Raw genomic sequence first — 25,120 nt, 5'->3', positions numbered from 1 at the left:
ACATTTCTAGCTCAGAGAAGCATTTCTGGCTCTAGCCCCGAGTTTAGTTTAGCTCTCCCCAGAATCCCCACACTTTTTAAAATGCTCATCACACTTACTGCTGTTTTTGTTCCACGTCTGTCTGCCTTATAATATTTTAGACTCCATGAGGGAAATGTCTTGTTAACCACTATTTCCTAGGACACATAATAAGTAGTCAATAAATATTTTTGAATGATGTTGATGGTGCAAAATGCTGTGCATATGACACATACACGCACACAAAATAGAAGGATTCAAAAGGAAATTTTTTTTTTCTACAGAAATTTCAAAGTTTATGTGTAGAAATTTGGGTTATGTTTTGGGACAAATAGTTTAAACATACTTTACTCTTCCCCTCTACAATACTTAGGTTTTCTCACTCATTTTTCTTAAAGATAACTGGGAAATGCAAGTAAAGCACTGAGCACAGTGCCTGGCACTTAATAAGCTTTCAACAAATTCTCTCTTTTCTAATGATGGATGATGATATGTCAGAATATTGAATATCAAATTAATCAAAATATCTAGGTACTAGATAAAGTTGAGAGGTCAAAAATTTTGGAAAGCAACAGGGAATTCATTTTAGAATAAGTAAATTAGTCATTACAGCATCCAAATTCAAGCCACTCTCAACAGCAAGACTTAGCTTTTTTCTTTTTATGAGTAGGGTTTGAAATGCAGGACAGTAGTAACTTAGACTCCAGATCAAATTCTGAAAACCAAAACTAAATTTAAAAATGTTCTGAGTTTATATGTTAGTTATAAGTGTATAAAATAGGTGTCTTATTTGCCTATACTTGTGGTCAGAATGACAACTGGCAGTTGTGGCTCCTGTCCCCTCAGAACTAGAAGCTTAACATCTTGGAAGAAACAGTGCATAGTAGGATCCACATTAGGCTTTGCCAGTGGGAAAGGATTCTTGGTTTTAGAGAGGATGCAGCCGATAATAAAATCCAGCCCCAGGGTTCTCTCTTACAGCCTTTCCTAACCTTGTAATGAAAGTCACCCAATTTATAATTTAAAAAAGCCAGATTTGAATGATGAAGATGTCTCCAGTAGGTGCAGTAATTATCCTCAATTATATATATGTATATTTTATATATATAGTTTATTATATATTAATATATAATATACAATCATATATATATATATATATATATATATAGTACCAAACTTCAGGCCTTTCTGAAATTTCTTTTGAGAGTTCTATATATCTATATATCCCAGCCATAATTCTCTGGGTCTTCAAATAGTTATATTCAGTTTAAACAGTATTTGTCAAGTATCTATGATGTGCCAAGTACTAGAGATACAAAGATGTATATAGACTCAGAGCCTACTTGAGAGTTGCTCACAGTTTGATGGAAGAGTTCATGTGTCAGAGACACCAATTCCCTGACTAAGTGCTGGGATAGCACCCTGCACAATTATTGTAGGAGCACTGCAGAGGGGATGAAAGGTGGGTTCCTGTGCCTAGGACTGAGAATGAGTCAGAGCAGGCTTCCTGGATGAGGTAAAGCAGAGAAGAGTGTGCGTGTGCGTGTGTGTGTGTGTGTGTGTGTGTGTGATATAACCTAGAGTTATGGCAATCTACTTTTTATCCTTGTACCTTTCCCAATTCACAACAGAAACTAGGGTTGGTGATAACACGGTAACTATGGTGGTAAGACCCAGTGGTGGGGGAGGAGGCTCAGAATGTGATGGGGCATGTAAAGAATGGATCTTGAAATTGTCTCACAATTTCAGGGTGTAGGGACATTGATGAGTAGAACATGAGAATTACTGTGGAATAGCATAAGGGCACGTCAGAGTAGTGGAGGGAGATGGGACATGAGGCAGTGAGGAATAAGCAGCCAGGTAATGATGCCACGATAAGGAGCTTGGGTTTTTATCCAGTAGACAGGGGGGAATCTCGGAAGGTTTTTGAGTGCACAGTGATATGATCAGATTTTTGCCTTAAATTAGAGCTTAAAAACGGGCTAAATCCTAAGTGCCCACCATATGGTTTTGCCTGTCGAAGATTTAAAAAGTTTTTGACCCAGTATTAAGAAAATAACCAAAATTTAGGTCTGTATCTCCACATGGCAATAATATTCTGGAGGTAAATAGCAGCTGACCCTTCGGATGTGGCATGAGCCATCTCTCTCAGTGTTCACACAGTAAAGCTCATGGGAGGACTTTTGTCCCAATTTTGGTCGCTCAAGAACAAATCAGTGTATTCACAGTTAATGCTATTCTGTGATTAGTCAGGACTCAGCCAGTTGCCCCATAGTGGCGGGGTTTGTCATGATCGTTATGTCTCAGCCAGGACCAAATGTAATTGGGAGAAAGATCGGTAACCTCAAGGATGGCCATGGGTGCAGAGTGGAGAATTTGGGCCCATCCTGGTATAGTGGAAAGATAGTAAACAAGTAGTGATAAGAAATGTGTGAGCTGATGTGCTAGAGTTATAAATAGACTGCTCTGGCAACACAAAAAGGATGACAAACTGCTTCAGGAAAAAGCCTGAAGAGGAGTTAGAGAAAACTTTATTAAGCAAAGAAATTGGGGAAGAGAATTTTCCCCAAATAGTCATAGAGTTCACTTGTTAACTCAGCGTAATTATTTCACTCTCAGATGTACTCTGTATAGAGCAATAATGTGGTGGAGACTTCTTGTCTTCCAACAGAATCATTCTCCTTCCCCCCACCCCCCCACCCCGCCCCAAACACAACTATACTGTCTCCTAGCCTGACTTGCAGTTGGAGGTGGCCATGTGCCTAAGTTCTCTTCAGTGGAATAGGAGCAAATTTCCCAATAGCAGAAGAGCTGAGGAAGTAAGAAAATTGAAAGACCATGCACTTCTTTCCCTATCCCAAACTTCTCATGTCCCAAATTTAGCTTGCATTTTCATTAGAGGAGAGCTTTAAATGAAGCATGACACTTAAATTTTGAATCAGGTTGGATGAAAATTTAATACCTATTAAGTACTAGGTAGTTATAGCTCTGATTAGGATGTTTTTTAAGAGGCATTTGAAGTCATTGCCATGCAAAAAAAGGAAAATGCCAAAAAATATGGCAATGATGCTATTTCTGTAAACATAAAATAGATTTTACATGTATTTATATTTCTATATATGTGTATAGGGAGAGGTCTAAACTATTAAATATAGAACTGTTAATAGTACTTTCAAGTGATTATTAATTGTTGTATTAATTGTATTAGAATGCAATAATAGATATTTTCAGAATGGAAAAATAACATTGGGTGTTAATTTTGATAATTTCAGAGATGAAGTGAAAGTTAGGTTAGGAATTATTACCTAAGCGACTTTATTATGTTTAATTAATGATTGCTGACAGTGGATCTTAATCCAGTTTCTTTTTTGTACAAATTTCAAAACTAAATTCTACTAGAATAAAGTCTCTGCGTGCAATTAATTTTGTTATTAATGTCATCAAAAATCAATTCATATTAATAGAAATTTGATTTTTAAATCTGGGCTTTCAGAATCATATGGTGTAATAAGAAAGAAATATTTGCCAATTTGTCTGTCCCACCTAGCTTTTTCCTCCATTTTTAATCCTATTTTCTGATGTATCCAAGACATAATTAAAAATCATGGGCCCTGGAGTCAGACATGCCTGGATTTGAATCCCAGTTCTTCAATTTTCTTTGCTTTGTGTTCATGAGCAAGTTATTTAAGCTCTTTATGCATCATTTACATATCTCTTTTAAGGATTGAATGCTACATGCACCTGTAGTACCCTAAACAATGTGACAAAGTAGACAATGAGAGTCCCACCCTTATCTCTACCTAGTCTTTGCTCTCATCTCAGTTCACTTTTAAGAAGCAATATGGTTTAATGCAGTTATTAAATAAGAATTCATAAAGCTTCCTTTTTTCTCCATTAATTTACACTACCCATTTTCTCAAAAAAATTCAGTAGGCTGTTAGCAATTTTAAAAGCAAAGGTGACAATAATATTTCATCTTTTTTGGCCTCTTTTTGTAAATTTTGTTCTTTTGAATAAAAATGGAGATAAAATGAGAGAAAAGACAATTATGTTGGGGCAGATGTGGACATAGAGCAGATTTTAAAAATGAGTAGTAAGTCATAGATATTGGTGAGTAACAAGAAGCAATACTAAAAAGACCCTTTTTTTTTTTTAAAATTACAAGATTCATGCATGTGTATGTATTAATTTTGTAAAATATTTAGTTTATAGAGATATTAGTTTTACCACTTCTTTTTTCCCAAAATTTCTTTGTCATTACTTTTTAGATGTATTACAGAACATTTGTTTCAAGGTCCAAATAAATTACATGTGAGAATTATAGATTAATTTGAGGGAGGCAGAGTAGGCAGGGTTGAGCTTTGTTGACGGATGGGCAAAGTTGTGCTTCTTGTGTTTGGGTATGGGGCACTTTTGTGCTCACTTTCAAATAAACTCTTAGGGACCATCTTCAACTCAGTTTGAGAATCTTGGATCTCTTGACACATTTCTAGAAGTATCTCTGGCTGGACACTCCTGAGGTGCTCTCATGGTCATTAACAATATCTTTTAGATATGAAAGGCTCTTAGGAGCTGTGCTATAAAGAAACCCATTTCCGGTGGTTTAACCTAGTGTTTAAGAAAATTGTTTGACCACAGAATTCCCATCACCTAATACCCAGCACATAGTTTAGGAGACAGTTATCTAATGAAAAATAAAATCACTTAAAGTCTGAGGATTCTCATCCATCATTAATCCACCACTGGTATTTGTTGTTGAATGTTGTTGAAACTTTTCGCCAACGATTCATGGCTCTTGCATCACAACAATGCACCAGCTCACACGGCACTGTGTGTGAGGGAGTTTTTAGCCAGTAAACAAATAACTGTATTGGAACACCCTCCCCACTCACCTGATTTGGCCCCCAGTGTCTTCTTTCTTTACCCCCCAAATAAAGGAAATATTGGAAGGAAGACATTTTGATGACATTCAGGACATCAAGGGTAATAGGACGACAGCTCTGATGGCAATTCCAGAAAAAGAGTTCCAAAATTCCTTTGAAGGGAGGACTAGGTGCTGTCATTGGTGCAGAGCTTCCCAAGGGGAGGAGTTTGAAGGTGATCGTAGTGATATTCAGCAATGAGGTATGCAGCACTTTTTCTAGGATGGGTTCGCGAACTTAATTGTCTGACCTCATATGTCTATAGGGAAAGGATAAAGCCAGAGTGGGCTTCACAGATGAGGTTGAACCAAAGCTGGGCCACACAGGATTAATAGGAACAATTTTCCTATCACTGCAGGAAATAATAATTGGAAAAATGCTTATTGGAGACGTAGGGTGCCTCACACCCAGCTTAACACACATTCAGAAATTGTTCTGTAAGGATAGGGACCTATCTGGCTTGTCTTTTCTGGGCCCTAGAATCCTAACTACTGTTCTCAAGGAGTTCTCTGATTTACACAGCGGCTTTAGTGGGTAAGAGAAAATGTGGTTCATTACTTTGCCTAAAGTAATGAAATGTTCTAGAGTGGGAAATGGTGCAAGACTGCGCTAACTGAAGTGGTCAGGTAAGCAGACACAATACAGAGGCAGCCTGTCACAAATGCTTCTCAGCTGCACTCTCAACTTTTTGGAGAATCCATAAAATGGTGTTTTTGATTTCTTTAATTGGCCTCAGTTTGGTAGGTGCCAGCTTACCATTCTCCCTGAAAAATGTTCTGTCTGTTATATTTCTCTCCTTTCTTATAAATCCTTTTTTTTGCCCTTTTTCCTTCACAAAAGACTCCTTCACATATGTGTACACAATCAACAGACCCCTTCACATATGTGTATACAATCAACAGACCCCTTCACATATGTGTACACAATCTGTGTGCAAAGAAGTAAATGACTCAGTTATTTTCTGACACTAATATTCCTTTCATCCTGAGCTCTTGCCTGCTGGATCCCAGGGGAAAAATAATTGTCCCATTCAGTTTAAAGCTTAGTCTGATCTGATCATTTAGATAGTTATTTTAGGTCATTCTGTCTCTCATATAGACTGTCCTGTGCCCTGTTGGTTTCCTTCAGGTAGTATATAGGAGGGATTGTGTGGCTTTCATATCCTCAATTGGGGGAAGGGGCCTCTGGCCTCATGCCGGCCCATTGGAATGTGTGTGTCGGCGTGGCAGCTGCTGGCCAATGAAAGGACAGCCCTTGTTCACCTGGTTGCTGGATGCTCTTCTGGCCTGCACTGTGTGACTTGTAGCCCACTCATTTGGCTCAGGCACTTTTTCTGGTGGTGCTTCTTTCATGATCCAACCTGAACTTGAATTTTTCTGGTGTTGGAGATCCTCCTCCAAGGTGTGTTTGAGACATTTGGCCTTGGCTTCCATGGTCTATGGTGCTGCTCTCGCTATAAAGCCACGTTGCCCTCACTATGCCAATAGCCTGTGGCAAGCTTCTTAGCCTACTGCTCAGCTGCTTCCACGTCCTAAGATACAAAGAAACCAGGGGTAGTTTGGGAAAGCTAAACCTTAGGCCTCTCTCTGCCTGGCCGTACCGTGCCATCTTGTCAATGTCGCTGTGTGCTCTGTTGCTTCAGGACAACTTCCTCCCTGGGTCCATATTGAAGGGAAGGGAGCAGCAGACCCTCTGCTCAAGGACGTTTCCCACTTACCTGACACTTGTCTCCCTCCCCAAGCCACACCATATAGAAGGAGAACTTAGGACTCTTCTGGCTATTTTGCTTTCCTGCCTCCCTCTCTGAGACTTCTCCTATATTTCGTCTAGGGCAGAAGCGGGTAAGCTTTTATTTTATTTCTGCGTTGTATCTTCCATATTCCTGATGCCAGCAAAGGCAGTCAGAGTCATTACTCCTAATTTATAAAGGAACATTTATGGGCCAAGTCTTCCAAGTTTAGCTGTTTATATGCCAACTGAGAGAAGCAAGGGTTATCTTGAGAGGCAGAATCTCAAGCCAACAGTCTTGTTTGCAAAGATATTGTTTTGTTGCACAATTTTTATGATACATGTCAGAAACAATATTATTGTGACAAATCCTAGGGACATCTGGGATAGTTTAGGCAGCCTGTACTTAGGTCAAAAGAAAAGCATGGTGATAGTTTTTAAACTATTGCTGCTGTTATATTACCCATTATAATACCTGAAGGCCTTCTTTAAATTTGGCATATTACTAAGACATTTTGTGTTGGTTACCTTGAGTTACAAGGAATAGAGAGGCTCATTCAGATCTCCTAAAGTAATGAGACATTTACTGTGAGGATATACATGACATATCTGTTAGGGTTTATTGCAATCAATGAAATCTGTCTCAGGCTAACTTAGGGAAAAATATAATTTAATGGGATAGCAGGTGGTAGTACATGGAATTTAAGGAAAGACCAAAGAAAGGGGTTGTAGAAAGAACTATAGCAGCTCCAAACATCTGGATCTAAGGGACATTCTCTTCAGGCTGCTGTTAATGGGGCAGTTTCTCCCCAACTGTTTATGTCTCTGTGTGGTTCCCCTCATGACTCTATCTCTGAAGAGAGAGGCTGCTTCGTCTGGGGGGTCAGGGTCTCACCCCTTGGCTAGCATAGTATAGTCTCTCCAAAACTACATGAGATAGTGGAAGAAATGCACTAGAGAGTAGTTTGAGAGGGCAAACTGAGTTACGTTTAGGGCATGTGGCATTCTGAGTTGTGACAGAATGTTTGAGCAGGAAGTTTATAATCTGGCTACTAAGTCAGGACTAACTCAGTGCCACTTTCCTCACAGAATGTATGAGGGCTAAAATTTCTTTATGATTACTTCTTTCATTTTTAAAAAACACAGGAATGAAAGATTTTTGAAGCAGTTTAAGTTTCTTTAATTAAATGTTAAATAAGTTGAAGGTAAAGTATTATGGAGAATTCTTTATTATGTCCTTTTAGACAAACAATTTAAAAATGCTACCGTTTTAGTTTTAGTTTTTTTTTTCTTTTTCAAAACACTTTTATTGAGGTAAAATACAACAAACTGCACATATTTAAAGTGTACAGTTTAGTAAGTCTTTTTAAAAGATTGTTATTAAAAATATAGCTAACATGTAATATTATATTAGTTTCAGGGGTGCACAATAGTTATTCAACATTTATATACCTCAAGAAGTGATCACCATGATAAGTCCGGCAACCATCTGACACCGTACTATGCTATCACAATATTATTGACTATATTCCCTATGCTGTAATTACATCCCTATGACTCAGTTGTTTTATACCTGAAAATTTGGACCTCTTATTCCCCTTCCTTTTCCCCCCACTTTTAAATTTGTCAATTACAGTTGATTCAATATAATTTTATATTAATTTCAAGTGTACAGCATAGTGATTAGACATTTATATAATTTAAGAAGTGATCCCCCGACCAGTCTAGTACCCATTTAGCACTATACATATGTGTAGTTATTATCACATCATTCACTATATTCTATTCCCTATGCTGTACTTTACATCCCCATGACTATTTTGTAACTACCAATTTGTACTTTTTAATCCCTTCACCTTTTTCACCCTGCTTCTCAAACCCCAGCCATCTATCACCCCAACAAATCTAATACCTGCCTGACACCATACATAGTTATTACAATATTACTGACTATATTCCTTGTGCTGTACCCTACGTCCCCATAACTACATGTAACAACCAATATGTACTTCTTAACCCCTTCCCCTTTTTGTACCCTTACTCCCAACCCTGCTCCCATCTGGCAAGCATCAAAATGTTTTCTGTATCTATGAGTTTATTTCTGTTTTATTTGTTTATTTTGTTCTTTGATTCCACATATGAGTGATATCACATTCTATCTGTCTTTCTCTGCCTGATGTAATCCACTTAGCACAATACATATTGTCCAGGTCCATCCATGCACCACAGATGGCAAGAACACATTCCCTTCCGTGGCCCAGTAATATTCCATTGTGTATATGTACCACCTACTCTTTATCCATTCATCCATCGATGGACACTGAGGCTGCCTCCACTTCTTGGCCATTGTAAACAATGCTGCAATGAACATGTGGATGCACACATCACGTCAAAGTCGTGTTTTGAGTTTCTTCGGATAAATGCCCTGAAGTGGGATTACTAGGTCCTTCATTGTCTCTTCTTCAGACCTTTGTTTTAAAATCCATTTTGTCTGGTATAGTTTGTTTGCTACACCAGCTTGCATTTATTTATTTATTTATTTATTTATTTATTTATTTATTTATTTATTTCCATTTCCATTTTCATGAAATATCTTTTTCCATTCCTTTACTTTCTATTTGTGCATGTCTTTCAATCTGAAGTGAATCTCTTGTAGGCAGCATATGTAAGGATCTTGCTTTCTCATCCATTCATCCCTCCTTTGTCATCTGATTGGAGCATTTAATCCATTTATGTTGAACGTAATTGTTGATTGATATGTAGCTATTGCCATTTTATTACTCATAATTTTGATTTTTTTTTCCCATCTTGAAGTCCCTCTAAGGTTCCTTATAATACTGGTTTGGTGGTGATGAACTCCTTTAGCTTTTTCTTATCTGGGAAGCTCTCTATCTATCCTTCAATTTTAATTGACAGCCTTGCTGGGTACAGCAATCTTGGCTGTAGGTCCTTGCTTGTCATCACATTGAATATTTCTTGCCAATCCCTTCTTTCCTATAAAGTTTTTGTTGAGAAATCAGCTGACAATCTTATGGGAGCTCCCTTATAAGTTACTAATTGCCTTTCTCTTGCTGCTTTTCGAATTTTCTCTTTGTCTTTAATCTTTGCCATTTTAATTATAATGTGTCTAGGTGTAGGCCTAGTTGTGTTCATCTTGTTTGAAACTCTCTGCACTTCCTGGACTTGTATATCTATTTCCTTCACTAGGTTAGGAAAGTTTTCAGTCATTATTTCTTCAAATAGGTTCTCAATCCCTTACTTTCTCACTTCTCCTTCTGGTATCCCTATGATGCAAATGTTATTATGCTTGATATTGTCTTAGAGGTCTATTAAACTGTCCTCAGTTTTTTGGATTCTTTTTTTCTTTTTGCTGTTCTGATTGGGTATTTTTTGCTACCTTGTCTTCCAAATCACTGATTGGATCCTCTGCTTCATCTAGTCTGCTGATGATTCCTTCTAGTGCATTCTTCATTTCAGTTATTGTGTTCTTCACTTCTGACTGGCTCTTTTTTATGGTTTCTGTGTCCTTTTTTATGCTTGCTATCTCTTTGTTGAAGTTGTCACTCAGTTCCTTGAGTATCCTTATAACCATTGTTTTGAACTCTGTTTCCGGTAGGTTCCTTGCCTCCATTTCATTTAGTTCTTTTTCTGGAGTTTTCTCCTGTTTTTTTTCATTTGGGCCACATTTCCTTGTTTCCTCATGGTGGTTGCCTCTCTGTGTTAGTTTCTATGTATTAGGTGGACATAGTATGTCTCCCAGTCTTGGCCAGGTGGCCTTATGTAGTAGGTGTCCTGTGAGGCCCAGTGGCACAGTCTCCCTTGTCACCTGATTTGGGTGCTCCAGGAGTGTCCCTTGTGTGGGTTGTGTGTGCCCTCCTGTTATAGTTGAGCCTTAATTTATCTTGGCATGTGAGTGGGTGGGATTGATCCTTATGCTGACTGGCTGTGGGGTTTGTTCACATCCATAGCTTATGCACTGCTGTGTGGGAGGCTTACAGCCTGAGTGGGATTTGTCCCTGCAGGCTCTGGTGCCTGTTGAGACTGCCCTTTTTGTGTGCCACTTGTGGGGCTAATTGGCCAGTGCTCTGTTATGGTCTGAAGCCAACCTCCAAGTGTGTTGGTTCTGGGAGCTCTTGGGATGGGTTCTGGTGCAGGTACAGGTAAGCCACTGCCTATGACTGGCCAGGGGCCACCTGGTAGGAGCTACAAAGCAATCCTCAGTTGTTCACTGCCTGCGCTGTACTTGGAGGTATGTGGGAGAGACCACTGTGTGAACCAGGCATGGCTGCCACGAATACTGGGTCTGCAGTAGCTTCGCAAAAAACCTGGACACCCCAAGGCTTGGTGCCACCTGCCTGCTCCCTTAGGGTTCAGCCACTGATAACTCCTGATGCGGTATGGCGAATTGGGTGAAGCAGGACCTCAGGGAGTCACTAGAGTGAGAAGAATTGTGGTCACCAGATTAATGTAAATTCTGGTTTGGTGCCAGTGCTGAGCTTGGAGCAATTCAGCAAAAGTCTTAGAGCACACTGAGGCCAGTTGCCACCCACTTGGGGCCTGCCAGACTCCGATAAATTTTCAAGAAAGAATGCAATGTGTGCAGCTCTGGCTGCTCATGGAGAAAGTGCCTCTGGCATTGGGGGATTTGGGTGGGGTGGGATCCCAGTGATCCCAGGAGGGTGGAGCAGCAGAACTCACCAGGTCTATCAGACTCAGATTTGGCCAGAGGGGACAGGTTCAACACAGGAAAGATGGCACCCACCTGCCAGCTGTTGAAAGGTGGACCTCTCCCTGGGAAAATGCAGTCAGTCCTCCAGTTCTCCCCCTGAAGCCAGACACTTCAGTCTGCCTCCTTGTATGTCTCTGAGGCCCCCTGAGTCACCATCCCCCTGCTGGAACCCAGAGTGAGTGCCTACGAGCAAGTGAATCTGGGTGCAGGCTGTTTAAAAGGATGTCTGGATTTCCCACAGCCTTCCTGCCCACTTGAATGGTCAGAATCCCCTCTGTTTTTCAAAACCAGATGTTGTGGGGGCTCCTCTTCTCAGCACTAGTACTCTGGGCTGGGGAGCCTGTTGTGGGGGGGAGGCTAAGATCCCTCTCTCCTCTGGGGGGAACTAAGGCAGCTGAGATATCCCTTCTAACTCTCAACCACCACTCAGAGGTGTGGGGCGCATTCTGCATCTCCACCCTTCCTATCAGTCTCTACGTGGCTTCTTTATATTTTTAGTTATAGGACTTCTGTTCACTAGACTTCAGATGGTTCTCCGGATTGATTGTTCTATAATTTAGTTGTAATTTTAATATGTTCATGAAAGAACGCAGGCACAGTATTTGTCTATTCCACCTCTTGGATCTCTCCCCAAATGTTAATGTTTTAAAATGATTGTGATATTTTTGTTTTCTGGTTTTCAAATATTATGAACATTTATACATTCTTTCTTAAAACAACTGTCTTCAAGAAGCTACAGTTTGTGGTAAAAGTAGCTTTTTTCAAAGAACTAGTGAGGATGTGAGAGGAGTCTCTGGCTTTGGAAGGCCTGTGTGAACCATCACTGTTACCCAATGTCTCAGAACTAATTTGTGGCAGAGCGAGAATTCACAGCCAGTTTTGAATTAAGGATTCTGCCTCTTCCCAAGTGTAGAAGTGGCAATCTTACACTTTATTATGGAAGGAATTTAAGTGAAATAACCTGGTTGGAAGTGGGGGTCTAGGTCAGGATTTACTTACGGATCTCTAAGACTGGAAATGAGTTAATCTTTCCATAGCTTGAACGGATGGGGCTGGGCCAAGGCAAAGCTAAGAACTAAGTCTTCAATTATGCCCTCATTATAGGACTGCAACTTTGCATATTACCCCCAGCTTATATTTAAATTCATAAATAGATTAGCTATGAGGTCACACTAACCAGCTAGTCCTTGTTCTCTACTGTGAGACTTTCCTTCCTGTCACACCATTGCCTTGGGCAGACTCAATGGATCAGCTCACTATGTTCTTTCTCTCTGCTTACCCTTCAAGGTACAGTTTGTCTTCTCTCCTTCCCTTTCCAGAACCGTGTCAAGCCACTTTACTCCTAAATACTAACTGTATTTACAACAAAATGTAATCATGTAATTAATTATTAATTAGTGGTGTTAATTAATATTTATTAATCATGTTGCCCCATATGACCACTTCTCCTTTTCCTAGCTTGATACTGTCCATCTTTTATGCCTTTCCATCTCCAACCACTCCATCCCAAAATGATATATTTGTCCTTTATACTTGTAGACTGTATTGTTTTTATGTCCACTTGACAATTAATTGTGATCTACCTCATGCCATATATTGTTTGTGACTTTCTGTTGTTTTTTATATTCTCCTCAATCATATTGCACTGTGCTATTAAACCTATTTATACCTAGAAAAAATGGTCTAGTACAGTTGTTGCCCATAGAAGCATGTTATATTATTTAATGCTGTGGTTTTCTAAATTGTTAAGGGAAATGGGATCAGTTGAATTCAGTTCTAAGTTCCTAAAAAAAAAAAAGCTAAGCTGTTGTTTAAAGATTTCAGAGAACAACCCCCACTCCACACACACACACACACACACACACACACACACACACACACACACACACACACACGAGGACCATTTATTAAACAGATTCACATGTATTTTTTAGTTGCCCAACCGAATTATAATTCTTGAGTCCTGGTCTGGTGTCTTTTCACAGTCCCTTCTTTGATTCTGAAAAAATATTAGGTTTTTAATAAATTTTAAGATAAAATAAATAAGAGAATTATAATATGTATATCTTACGAACTTCAGGTTCAGTTCAGTTGTAAAGGATATTTAAATTAATTTTTAAGTAAAAAATAGTTCATATTTCTTTAATGTATCACAAGTCTTGAGCACATAAAATCATTCCTTTAGCAAATTCACACACAGACACACACACACACACACACACACATACACTTTGCAATCTGTATTTGAGAGTCCCAGGAATCACCCTTACTATTTATGGCAGGAATAGATAGCATTGATTTGACATGTTGACCTGTTCACCAGTTTGATTTTATGCATTTGAACTTTTCAAACCCTTGCCTATATTTTTGGTTTCATCTTTGTTGACAGGTGGGAAACCAGAAATATCAGCCTGATCCAATTTAAAATGGTACAAACTTACATTATCATTTAATTCCTTCACCAAATATTTGTGTGTGTGTGTGTGTGTGTGTGTGTGTGTGTGTGTGTGTGTGTGGCTACTCCTTATCAGTTCCATTAATGCAATTCCAGACACAAGTTATTTAGGTTGACAAAATTCAGAGTTTTTCCTGGACATCCATGATACCAAATAGTGGCTTCCCCCACGCTCCTCACAGCCACCTCCTGTTCCCATACATAAATGGCAGCCAGCAATGGCTGGAAACAAAGGACTCTCTCCAGCCCCTGAATACAGTGACATTCATTCTGAGAGAAGCAGGGGCAGCTTTTTGAAAGCCGACTTCTTCAGCTGGACAATAACACACAATGAGTTATTGACTTGTTTATATACGGAGCTCTTTTCAGTAACTAACTCTGACTCCCACAGTCTGGACAAATGATTGATTTCGTGGTTAGAAAAAGAGAAAGCTCTTGCGCTAAACTCTGTAGTGCAAACTACTTCTTGCCCATTTGTTTCCTAACTGAATAGGACCTTATTAAAATGCACTTTCCAAAAAAATACCTGCAGCTGGCCTTTATAATCGTGTTTTGTATATATAAATAAGTAATTTGTCCCAGTCTTTTGTATATTAATAGACCATTGGGAAACTTGTCAATATATATGAAGGCTGATTGTCCTGTTGTTTATGCCAACCTGTATTACCTATATTGATCCTCATGTAAAATATGGATCACATAATATATTAATAAATCACTATTTACTGGTCAAAAACTTAGATTTCTGCTAGAAAATTAGATTCAATTTTCTTGTTGGGTTATATTGATTTATTAAGGACTTTATACACACCACACATCATATACTTCACATTTGAATCATTAGCTATTCTTCTGAATACAGAGAAAAGTACATGCAGAACTACGCTTCAGAAGACTGAGAGTTTAGTTGGACTACCAGTCTCTTCCTTCTTTGGCTAATACTTAAATAGAATGTCAATATGAATTAGGTAGACAGAACACACCAGCTTGTTTGATTACTGTACCTTTTCTGAAGATGTTAATGATTGGATTCTAGAGTTTATAGTTATTCTCTCCTATAAAATAGATTTTATTTTTCTCTTACTGTATGTTAAAGTATTTATACAATTAGCCTTTAAACAGCCTGTGTCTTTCTCTGTCTGACTTGTTTCACTTAGGATAATGACCTCAAGTTTTATCCTTTTTGTTTGTTTTTGATTTTTAATTTGAAGTTAATTTGAAGTTTCCACCCTGAGGACAGGACACTGTGGACATCACTCATTCGTAGCGTCACCAGGAGTCAGAGCCAACTGAACGGCACTTAGCACACACAACCTCTTTATGCATGAAAAATTAGCTGCAGTAATTTCCAACTCACTGACAAAAGAAAATTTTCATATATTTGAGATAAGAACAGCAAATCAAAAGTATCTAGTTTTGTCTTAATGAAGAAACAGGATGCTCTCCTCCAAAGTGGCAGGAGAGAAAAATCTGACTTGTGTCATGGGATTTGAGGGAGAGATGCTGTTAGCACTGCATATTGTTAATACCTCAGGGTGAAAATGCACTCTCTGAATTTGACTTTCTACTTCCAATAATTTTCCCCAAATAATTGTATTAAACATCTCTTTTTTGGAATGGCTGGTGTCTGCAGAAAAGGCCTCATGTGTATATCCTTATATTTTGTTAACTATTGAATTTCCAATATCTTACTGGATCACTGTTGGGTACTATGCATATGATGCTTTTCAGTAATGTTGATATGTTTTTCCCTCAGTTTATGTAGATTAGTATAGTACTTCTTTAGAAGTTGAGTATTAGAATGAAGGGGATTTTTACAACTGTGACATTTTCAAAGGTAAAGAATGCCCACCTTTTAAAGAGTTACTTAGAAGGAGTTCTAAATGTCATGGCCCCAGGAGACTTTGTTAGAATCTGACTTTACTGTGGCATCAAAGAGTTTCATAGCTCTGTTTTTGTTTTGCCTCCCTTCAAATAATGTCTGCTGTGAATGTTTTTGCATTTGGAAATTAATTTTGTAAAGAATAGATGTCACTCTCCCATGTACTCATCTCCTCCTGAGATGAGAATCCCCTAATAAAAAAATAACCATGGAGACTTGGCACAGTGTGTTGTACCACAGTTTACAGATAGGCTTCCACGTGTGGAAGTTGAGTTTGATATTTGACTTTTTATAACATTATGTTTTTTGTATTACTTTAGCACAGGAAAAAATATTCCTTGGGGAGAATGATCCTAAGAATAGTCTTACATAATATTTACCCCCAGTTTTATTGAAATATAATTTACATATAGTACTGTGTAATTTTAAGGTGTATAGCATAATGACTTGACTTTCAAATATTGTGAAATAACTACAATAAATTTAGTTAACATCCATCATCTCATATAGATACACACACACACAAAAATGAACACCCCAATGTTTGTTTTCCTTGTGATGAGAATTCTTAGGATCTACTCTCTTGAAACTTTCAAACATACCATATAACATTGTTATCTATAGTCATCATGTTGTATATTACATGATTTTTTTTTTTTAATTTGTTTTCAGTAGTTTTAAATTTAGGACAAGGATAGGCAAACATTGCCTGCTGTCCATATTCAGCCTGCTACTTGTTTGTTTTTTAAGTTTTATTGAGGCATAGCCACACTCATTCATTTATGTATTGTCTATTTCATGCTACAAGGTCAGAGCTGAGTAATTGCAACAGAGACTGTATGCTGCCATCTCACCCCCCAACCGTACCCCACACACCAAGCCTAAAATATTTACTATCAGGCCCTTTTCAGAAATATTTGTCAACTCCTTGTCTAGGTTGGTCATCAGAATCACCTAAAGATTCCTGGGCCTCTCTCCTCTACCAAAACAAAATCTCTGATATAGTGAGCTATATCACATATCAGTGGATGAAGATTTCACAGGTTTGATACCATTCACATAGCATATATTTATATAGTCAGATTGAGGAGGCCATATTGTTGACCCCACCCCACCATGTTATTCCAAGTTTCAGAGTGGGTCTTCAGACAGAGTATGGATTAAAGACATAATTTGTGAGGCATCCAGTTGAGAGAGCCTATTTAAAACAATGACAATGCTAACAAAACAAAGCAAAAAACATGGTCATTATCTATTGCTTAAGAACTGATAAAGATTCCAGTTCAGAGGGTTCGGTATCAGGCTTTCTTTCTAGTAATGCCAATTTGTTGAGTGACTATTATTGTATGAGTTTAGCTTTTTCCTTTTGTTGAAAATAGCATTCTGTTTCCATGAGGATTATTTATAAAAAATACAGAATGGGCCACATTCACCTTTGTACAACAAGGGTTAGCGGCAGTAGTAGAAGATCTTTATCTGGCTTTGTAAATGGAGCAGGTCAGAGGTAACTGTTCAGGTATTAAAGAAACATTATTCTTTGTTGTGAAATATTGTAAACCATTTTAGACCATACTAGCATGTTTCAGTTGACATTTGCTGTTGGTTTATGGCCTTGAATCCTTTTTTTTTTTTTTTGCCCTTGAATCCTTTTTTTTTGGCCCTTGAATTCTTATCCTGACATAACAGCAGCCAATTTATTACCAAATGGCAATAAAAGACTTTAATAGCAAATATCAGCCTAATTAAAAAAAATAACTGCTAGGGTCATTTTGATAAAATGCATTTAATTGGTATTACTCATGAGTGTCAAATGTCTGCAATTAAGGACTCCCTCCCAAGTCATATTTCAGTAAATTTAAAAACAGCAAAAGTGTAAGTGAAAAATTCAGTGTTAAATGTTTCAAATATAACAATGAACTTTCAACTTATTTAATCTCAATGCAGTTCATTTTACATAAGTATGTGCCAAATTAATTTGAAATTACCTTCTATGAGTATGATAAATTAGTTGTTTGGATAAATGTTGCTATTAGGTGTCAATATATGCCTATTTTATCTATCTATATATCTATCTATCTAATCTAATTATTTATTTTCTAGTTGAACCTGGCCATGGATGAACAGAAAGAGAAAATTACTGAAAAAGTCATTCTTTCAATGACAGCAAAGGAACGCCAGAAGGCACAAGAAGAAGTAAGGAACTTACTTTTAAAACCACAATGAATACTAATTTTAAAATTAAGACATTTCAATTGGGTCTGGTAGTGAACAAACTATAGCTACCTGATAACAATATAATGGAAAAAAAATTGGTCAAAACTTAAAATCAGTTTATTGATATAGACAGCTTGGGAAATAATTATATGCTTGAAAGAATAAATCAAACTATAATTTTCTGAAAAATACTTAGGATACTTTTTCATAAATTTCCTAATTTAGGCAATTCTTACATGCAACTTGAATCTGAACATTATAAAACATGCTAGCATAGTAAAAATATTAAAATTTAGTTGAACTTAAATAAATACTAGAACTTGTTTTTATTTTCTGACTTTCTAGGAATAGAATTATTTTTCTGAATTCTAGAAATGCTAACAATGTTATCCCTTATCTAGGAAAAACTGTAGTTTACAATGTCAACCCTAAGTGAGCTAATCATAAGATTCTGTAGGTAATATTGTAATGAAGAACTATTAAAGCAAGCCTTCTTCTCGCCAGAGCTCATGCTGTGAAGTTGACAGCATATTCCATAAATGAAATTTTAATACAAAATTGGTGCTAGACAAAGGGGGAAATGATTTTCATGTAGTTTCCTGGAATGCAAGAGCATTTAATCTTTCTGAGAAAATATATGAATTTGCTAATTTCCATGTACCACTGTCAGTAAATAAAATCTACAAGCAACTTAAATGTTAAGATAGTGTGAAAAGTTAACAATTAAACTTTCATGTAATTCTCTTTTGACATTTTAGCGAATCAATCTATCCAAATTTGGGGGTTTTAATATTTTCTTATTTGATTACATCTCCTTTACTATGTATTTTACAATAGATGAACAGGTATAGATGAATGCATCAAAATTTCCTGAGTGAATTCAAGTCTTACATCAGGGACTACATTATTATTTGGGACTTAACGTGGGTCCAATATAAAGACTGTATTGTAAACATTGATTGGCAATCTCAGTAGAAATTATTTCATAAGAAACATTCAACTTGAATAATTACTAAGATGTAACAAATAACAGTTGTATAGTTTTAAGATAATAGTTCTGACTCATTCCACTTAATAGTAACAAATTAAAAGAGTTGGTTGATAATTATAAATTTTAAAAACACTGCCCTTTATTCATTTGAATTTTTTTTAATCACAGTTGGAGAGTTTTATTACATTTTTACAGTAAGTTTAAAATGAATCTATTATGTATCTTGATATAGTAAGCTCTAGAAAATGCAAATAAATATCTCTAATTAGTATAATTGAAATTATATCTATAACATAAATTATTATTAGAGATGAAATAGAAAATAATAGAAGAATGAACAGATTAAGTATTTTATGTCTTTTAAATATTGTAACTGATTTGATCTTTGAAATTTTATGCAAAATTACAATTTCAATGAAACTGGAAGCTTGAAGTGGCCTAGGAAAATAATCATTATACTAAATACATGTATATCATCTTTAATGCTACCTTGTTAGGCACACAGGAAGTTAAAATGATCTTTTCTTGAAAATCCAACAGTATTTATGCATATTTGGTATTTCTTCTCTATTATCATGTCTATTTAGTATCTATATACTTCCTTGTCCTTACTGCACAGTGCCTTATCAGGTTACATGTTTGCTTGTCAGCTATGGCTCCAAATGCCTTTTGTTTGCTTCAAAAATCAAATGTATAGTAAAGGGAATATGTATTGTGTGTGTGTGTGTGTGTGTGTGTGTGTGTTAACCTCTAAATATATTCCATACACCATGAGAATAATTTCTATGTCGTTACTTTGAAGGTGATTGTATTAATCTTGATGTATACTTTCTAGTGTTTTGATTAGAAAAAGTCAGTGACATCAAGTTTTGGTCCTAATTCATATACAGAGATCTGAAGTTGTGATGGTAAAGAGAAAACATTGGGGACGGGGGATTATTTCAATATTTATTTTTGCCCATAGTTTACTTTTTTACAATAGAAATACTATATTTTCAGATGTTATAAAACCCAAACTAAACATTGTAAAATCTGAGATTTTGTTTTAGATTTCTGCTGCCTATAGTTTTAATCTTAAAATCTGGTTTCTTTCATGTAATTTTCCACATGAAATCTGATAATAATAATAATATATGCATCATAAGACCAGTTTGAGATGATGACATCCGTTAAAGTACATCGAGCTTTTTGGAAGTGGTCTACTGCAAATCTGCATGTATCTTATTCTTGTTAGTTTAAAACTGTGTTATTCCAGGTTGTCTGAAAAGTAAATACCAAGAGGGGAATAAATGGGTATGAATTTTATTAGAAGAAATCCCTACAAGAGAAAATGGGGAGATTTCTGGGTATGAAGCTGGGAGATATGAAATGTACACTTGAACACAAATGAAAGAAAGAGCAAAGGAAGACTGGGTTGGAAGCGCCAGGACTGTTGTGCAGTCTAAGGAAGACTTAGCAAAACTGGTGGTGTATCCTTGAACCAAAGTTGTTTATCAGAGGAGTCCTAAGACTCCCTGGGATGGACTTGCCTTAGTATCCTCAGCCATTGGTGCCAACCTGATGATGGACTTCAGAGCATAGTAGCTGGGACCCTTGGTCAATTATGTACCTGTCGTTAGAGGCCTGTGAGATCCATTCTTATTGCTGCCTCAGAAGGTACAGTGACATCATCCTTGTTACCATCAGCATAGTTCTATAAAGGCATTTAAAATGTCTGTTTTCAATCACCTATTCCCCCATGATTGAATGGGGATGTTAGACTCTTGAATAGCCCTAAAGGCAGCACATAAGGGACCTCTGACTGGAAACAAGACAGACCTTCCGATATATTCTCTGTCTCAGAAGCGGTCTAGGAAATTGTTAAAAAGTTGGGAGTAGTTGAAGGAGTAGTAGTAAGAGGTGGTACAAACTCCAGGTTTCCTCGTAGCTAACCTGAAGCTTTGAAAATAAAGAGATGCTTAACTTTGCTCACAGGTCCCCGTGTCTTTTCTAGTCTTCATTCATCCAGTCTGGGTTATGTTCTCCTCTTATCCTAAAAAACACCCTGCTCTTGGGCCTGAAACAAATAAGAGCATTTAGGAAGTTCAAAATGCCCATTTTCATCCTCATGCCCCCTTTCTGGTTCTTCTTAATTATGCTGTAAATTGGGAAGTTTCTTGGTCTTCAGTTTAAGCACTGACCTGGCTTTGAGACCATCCTGTATATGACATGCCAAGACAACATGCCTCGCACAGAGGCTGTTGCCTTGTGTGCTGATTTCAAGTGACGATTCTGTGCAAAGTGCTCTGGTGTTCTCCTTACTAACATAGTTGGACTTAAGGCCACAGAGAATTCAGGCTGACAGCTGAATTTACCACTAGAAAAGCCAGGAGCTCCTCAAAGAGTCATTCATCATAGCCAAAGGACAGCATTCAGAATGTACAAGTGCAATATGTATACATTTTAGAATGATTATAAGCAGAATATTTATGCTGAATCTAAATCATCTTGAGGTTTATAATTAAATTCAAGGGTTGCATGAATGTATCATAAAATATAATCAAACTGCCCTACATATGATGCAAAAACCGATGTGCATATTTGTAGACAGGTGTGCATTTGCATTCTTTCAGAAGTTTGGTCTGTTTCCTCCTCAGAACACTCAACTTTTTTTGTTACCTTCTGCTCATTTGTCACTCTCCCAAATTCTGTACAAGTGTCACTTCCGTGCAGCATTTCCACGGAGAATGAAGAGTAGAATGTGTAGGCTTTCCGCTGCACAATGAGATGGTGCATTTTTTCAACATATGCATACGTAAGCCTTCTTTTGTGAATGGGACTGATAGGGTCAGATAATGTTTAAAGGGAAAGGCTTTATGTCTCTCAGGCCTCTATGTTTCCACATGGATGCTCCCACACACACATAGATTGAATTATGAACAGAGCCATTAATGCTGGGATCACAAAAGGTCAAGTTTTGTCTTCTTTTACCCCATTCACATTGCCTTTGTGGAGAGAGAGAGAGAAAAAAGGATTTGCAGAAAGAAAAGATTCATGATTAAGAATTTTAAAGAACATTTTTCCCCTTTTAGCAACATCTGTGATTTGAAAAAAAATCATATTATGTAAATTAATTCAGGAGTATTGTATTACCTACGCGATTTTGGTATATGAGTTATTTCATGTATGGGGTTATTTTTAAGGGTAACATGTTATCATAATAAGTGAGAACAAAATGTAGCACTTTCAGGATAAAAGACCTTATGAATATGTAAAATAACAAAGTTTTAGTAAAATTGGATGGAACTTTATGAAAATGTCAGTGGCAGGATTGATTATTTATATATATTTTCTTCTATGTTTAAGATATGTTAATTTTTGCTAGAACACCTTATTTGTTCCTTTTAAGTTATTTTTTTGAAGAGGTGATAATTGGTGTAATTATGTTTCACATACATTAACAAATAAGTCATGAAGCCAATGAAAATAGGAAAATTGATAGAGAAATGTTTTGAAGCAACAAAGAATCATAGGAAATAAAACTTTTAAGGCTTTAACCAATAGTCCTTTAGAATGCAAATGACATCATCAATTGTATGGTTGGTTGATTTCTGATGTCACATGAAATCCCCTATCAATGAAAGGCTATAGATTGTGACAGTAAAACCAGTCATGTATAAAAATGTTCTCAAATCAAAGCCTGAAATTCCTCCTTTTTTTTCTTTGTTTGATGCCTTGCTATAGCACAAGGTGTAGTACATAAAATCAAAGACAGCAGTATTATTGACCAGCAAAATACATTGAATGCACCTAGTATATTTTAAAGACTACATAAAATTATATCTTCTTGAATGATATGATGCTGGGGGTAGGTTCGGAGAGGATGAGTGCTTTCCAAAAGTTGAATCTTTCCATTTGAGGTCTTTGATTCTTGGATTTTAATCCTTCAAATAACTGTAAGAGCAAGTCAGCTGGCCTGTTTTGGTCTCTCCTTTTGGAATGATAAATATTATTGTCCATCATTTTTGAGGGTAGTACTTGCTAGATGGCTGTATGAAGAAGATGAGGCTGAGGACATTGACTAATATTAGATCATCTATCATTTCCTCATTTTAAATGTTACAACTTTCTGAAAAGTTTAACAGTACTGTGGAAAGCACAGAAATTTGTTCCAGAGGTAAGAAGAGATCTTGAATCTTGAATATCAAGCTAAGGAATCTGGGGAAGAAACTGGAGGGTTTGATATGCTATTGAGGTAGATTAATCAGTTGAGGTGGCAGGATGGGTTAGAACGGGAAAGACCATGGACAAGGAGACCCTCAGTAGGTATTTTGATCATTCAAGTATGGGATAAGGATGAGGAGATGAGGGCTTGGACCAGAGTATTGCTTATAAGCAAGGAAATGAGGGAGAGGAAGTACATGTATTTAGAAGAAGGATTGGCAAACTACAGTCTGGGGCCAAATCCAACCCATCACTTGTTTTTCTAAAGTTGTATTGGAACACAGCCATTCCCATTCATTAACATACTACCTGTGCCTACTTTCAAAGTACAACTGCAGAGTCAAGTAGTTCTGATGGAGACTTTATGTCCCATAAAGCTGAAGATATTTATTATCTGGCCCTAACAGAGAAAAAGTTTGTCAATCCTTTATTTAGAAGAAAGGATTGTTTAAAGGGAGTAGATGATTGATCACATAGGGACAAATAAGACAGATATGGGAGACCAAAGAAAAATGGAATCATTTAAATTAGCTTGTTTATATGTAGATAATGCTTCTAAAGTTCTTGGGAAAAGTTAGGTATAGTATATATGTATTATATATATATGTATATATATATAAATTTGATTATGAAATTTATATGTGTGTAGATATATACATACACACATATGTAAATTTCATTATACACAAACATATAAAAATTAAAATATAATATACAGATGGTAAAATAAAATATTCTAAAAAGGAAGGTACATATAATAAAATTGTATGTTGTTGATACCTTTATTGGATTATTTAAAGTAATAGGGAGGTTTTATTCTGTTAAGCAGTTAAAAGTCTTTCGCAAACTTGTCAGATGAATGTTTCTTTTCATTCCCAGAGACATTTTTCATTCAGCAACTGTAAATGATTACCTATTTCATATTACTGAAGTGGAAAGGTTATAAATTTTCCCATGAATAAAATTTGTTGATGAAGGAATGTATATCTCTTCTATTCTCTTTACTTGAAGATAGATCTATACTCAAATTCTTGTATTGAAGTAATTTTCCCCCATCAAACGAGGTACTAAAAAATCTAATAAGTGTGACATCAACAATTACTTCTTGCTAACAACTCTTGTAATTTAACCCCTTCAGGTGAGCAGGCTGATTGATGAATTGCAGACAGCTATCAAAAGCAACAGAGGTCATCTCTCTAAACTTGGCCCCCAATTACAGGCTGAGCAGGAGCAATTCTCCTCTTATGTCTACCAACACATTAAAAGCCTTCCAGCAAACACTCTTATCCCAGGAGGCCTGCAACTGAAGGTGGGTGACATTCTGAGACTTTCATTGGGGTTAGCCAGAGACAAAACACTGCTCCGTTTGAAGACCCTTGTAACAATGCCACTCAGCTTGAATTTCTTTTTATGTTCTCTTCCTCAAACTGGAGTTTGGCTTACAAGTGCTTATATTACCATTCATGGAATATATTTTAAGAGAAAATACCTGGAGGTCTTTGAAATGTGGATTTTATAAACTTTTAACTAGTTGTCAATCCAGAAAGTAATGTTAATGAAGAGATTTGATCATTTGAACATGTGCATACTTTTCCAAGAAACGTATTTTTCACAGCACAGAAGTCATTGTAGTTCAGTTTTTTAAAACAACCCGTTTGGAGAAATGGGCACGCTTTAATAATTGACAGACAGTGGCAATAGGAATTAGAGTTGAAAGGCCAGGTGGCTGATTGATGTTCAAACTACATTTCCAAGGAAAAGAATCTGTATTGGATAAGTGTGACACATGTCTGAGTTTACTTGGTAAAATCAATACTTAAGAATATACTGGGAAAAAAAGGTGAATTGGTTATTTGTCAAGACCTGATGGCTAAATGACCTAGACTACTCTTTGCTATTGAGTCTTTGGAAGAGAAAAAGAATAAGTCGTACATGATTAAAGTGGTTTAGGTGTACTGGAAGTTTACGGAATTTAAAC

General features: G+C 36.8%; 1 protein-coding gene across 1 annotated transcript in view; it reads left to right on the top strand.

Annotated features, from left to right (window-relative positions):
• Positions 1–25,120, top strand: part of LOC109450800 (doublecortin domain-containing protein 1) — a 241,412-nt gene that overhangs the window by 152,241 nt on the left and 64,051 nt on the right. The window contains exons 9-10 of the mRNA XM_074337083.1: positions 17,835–17,927; positions 24,281–24,451. Coding sequence (XP_074193184.1) covers positions 17,835–17,927; positions 24,281–24,451 — 264 coding nt within the window. The remainder of the gene's footprint in view (positions 1–17,834; positions 17,928–24,280; positions 24,452–25,120) is intronic.

Source organism: Rhinolophus sinicus, linkage group LG06 (genome assembly GCF_036562045.2).
Source record: "Rhinolophus sinicus isolate RSC01 linkage group LG06, ASM3656204v1, whole genome shotgun sequence".
Lineage (NCBI taxonomy): Eukaryota > Metazoa > Chordata > Mammalia > Chiroptera > Rhinolophidae > Rhinolophus > Rhinolophus sinicus.
The sequence above is the reverse complement of the archived record's forward strand: the minus strand, read 5'-3'. Positions and strand labels throughout refer to the sequence as shown.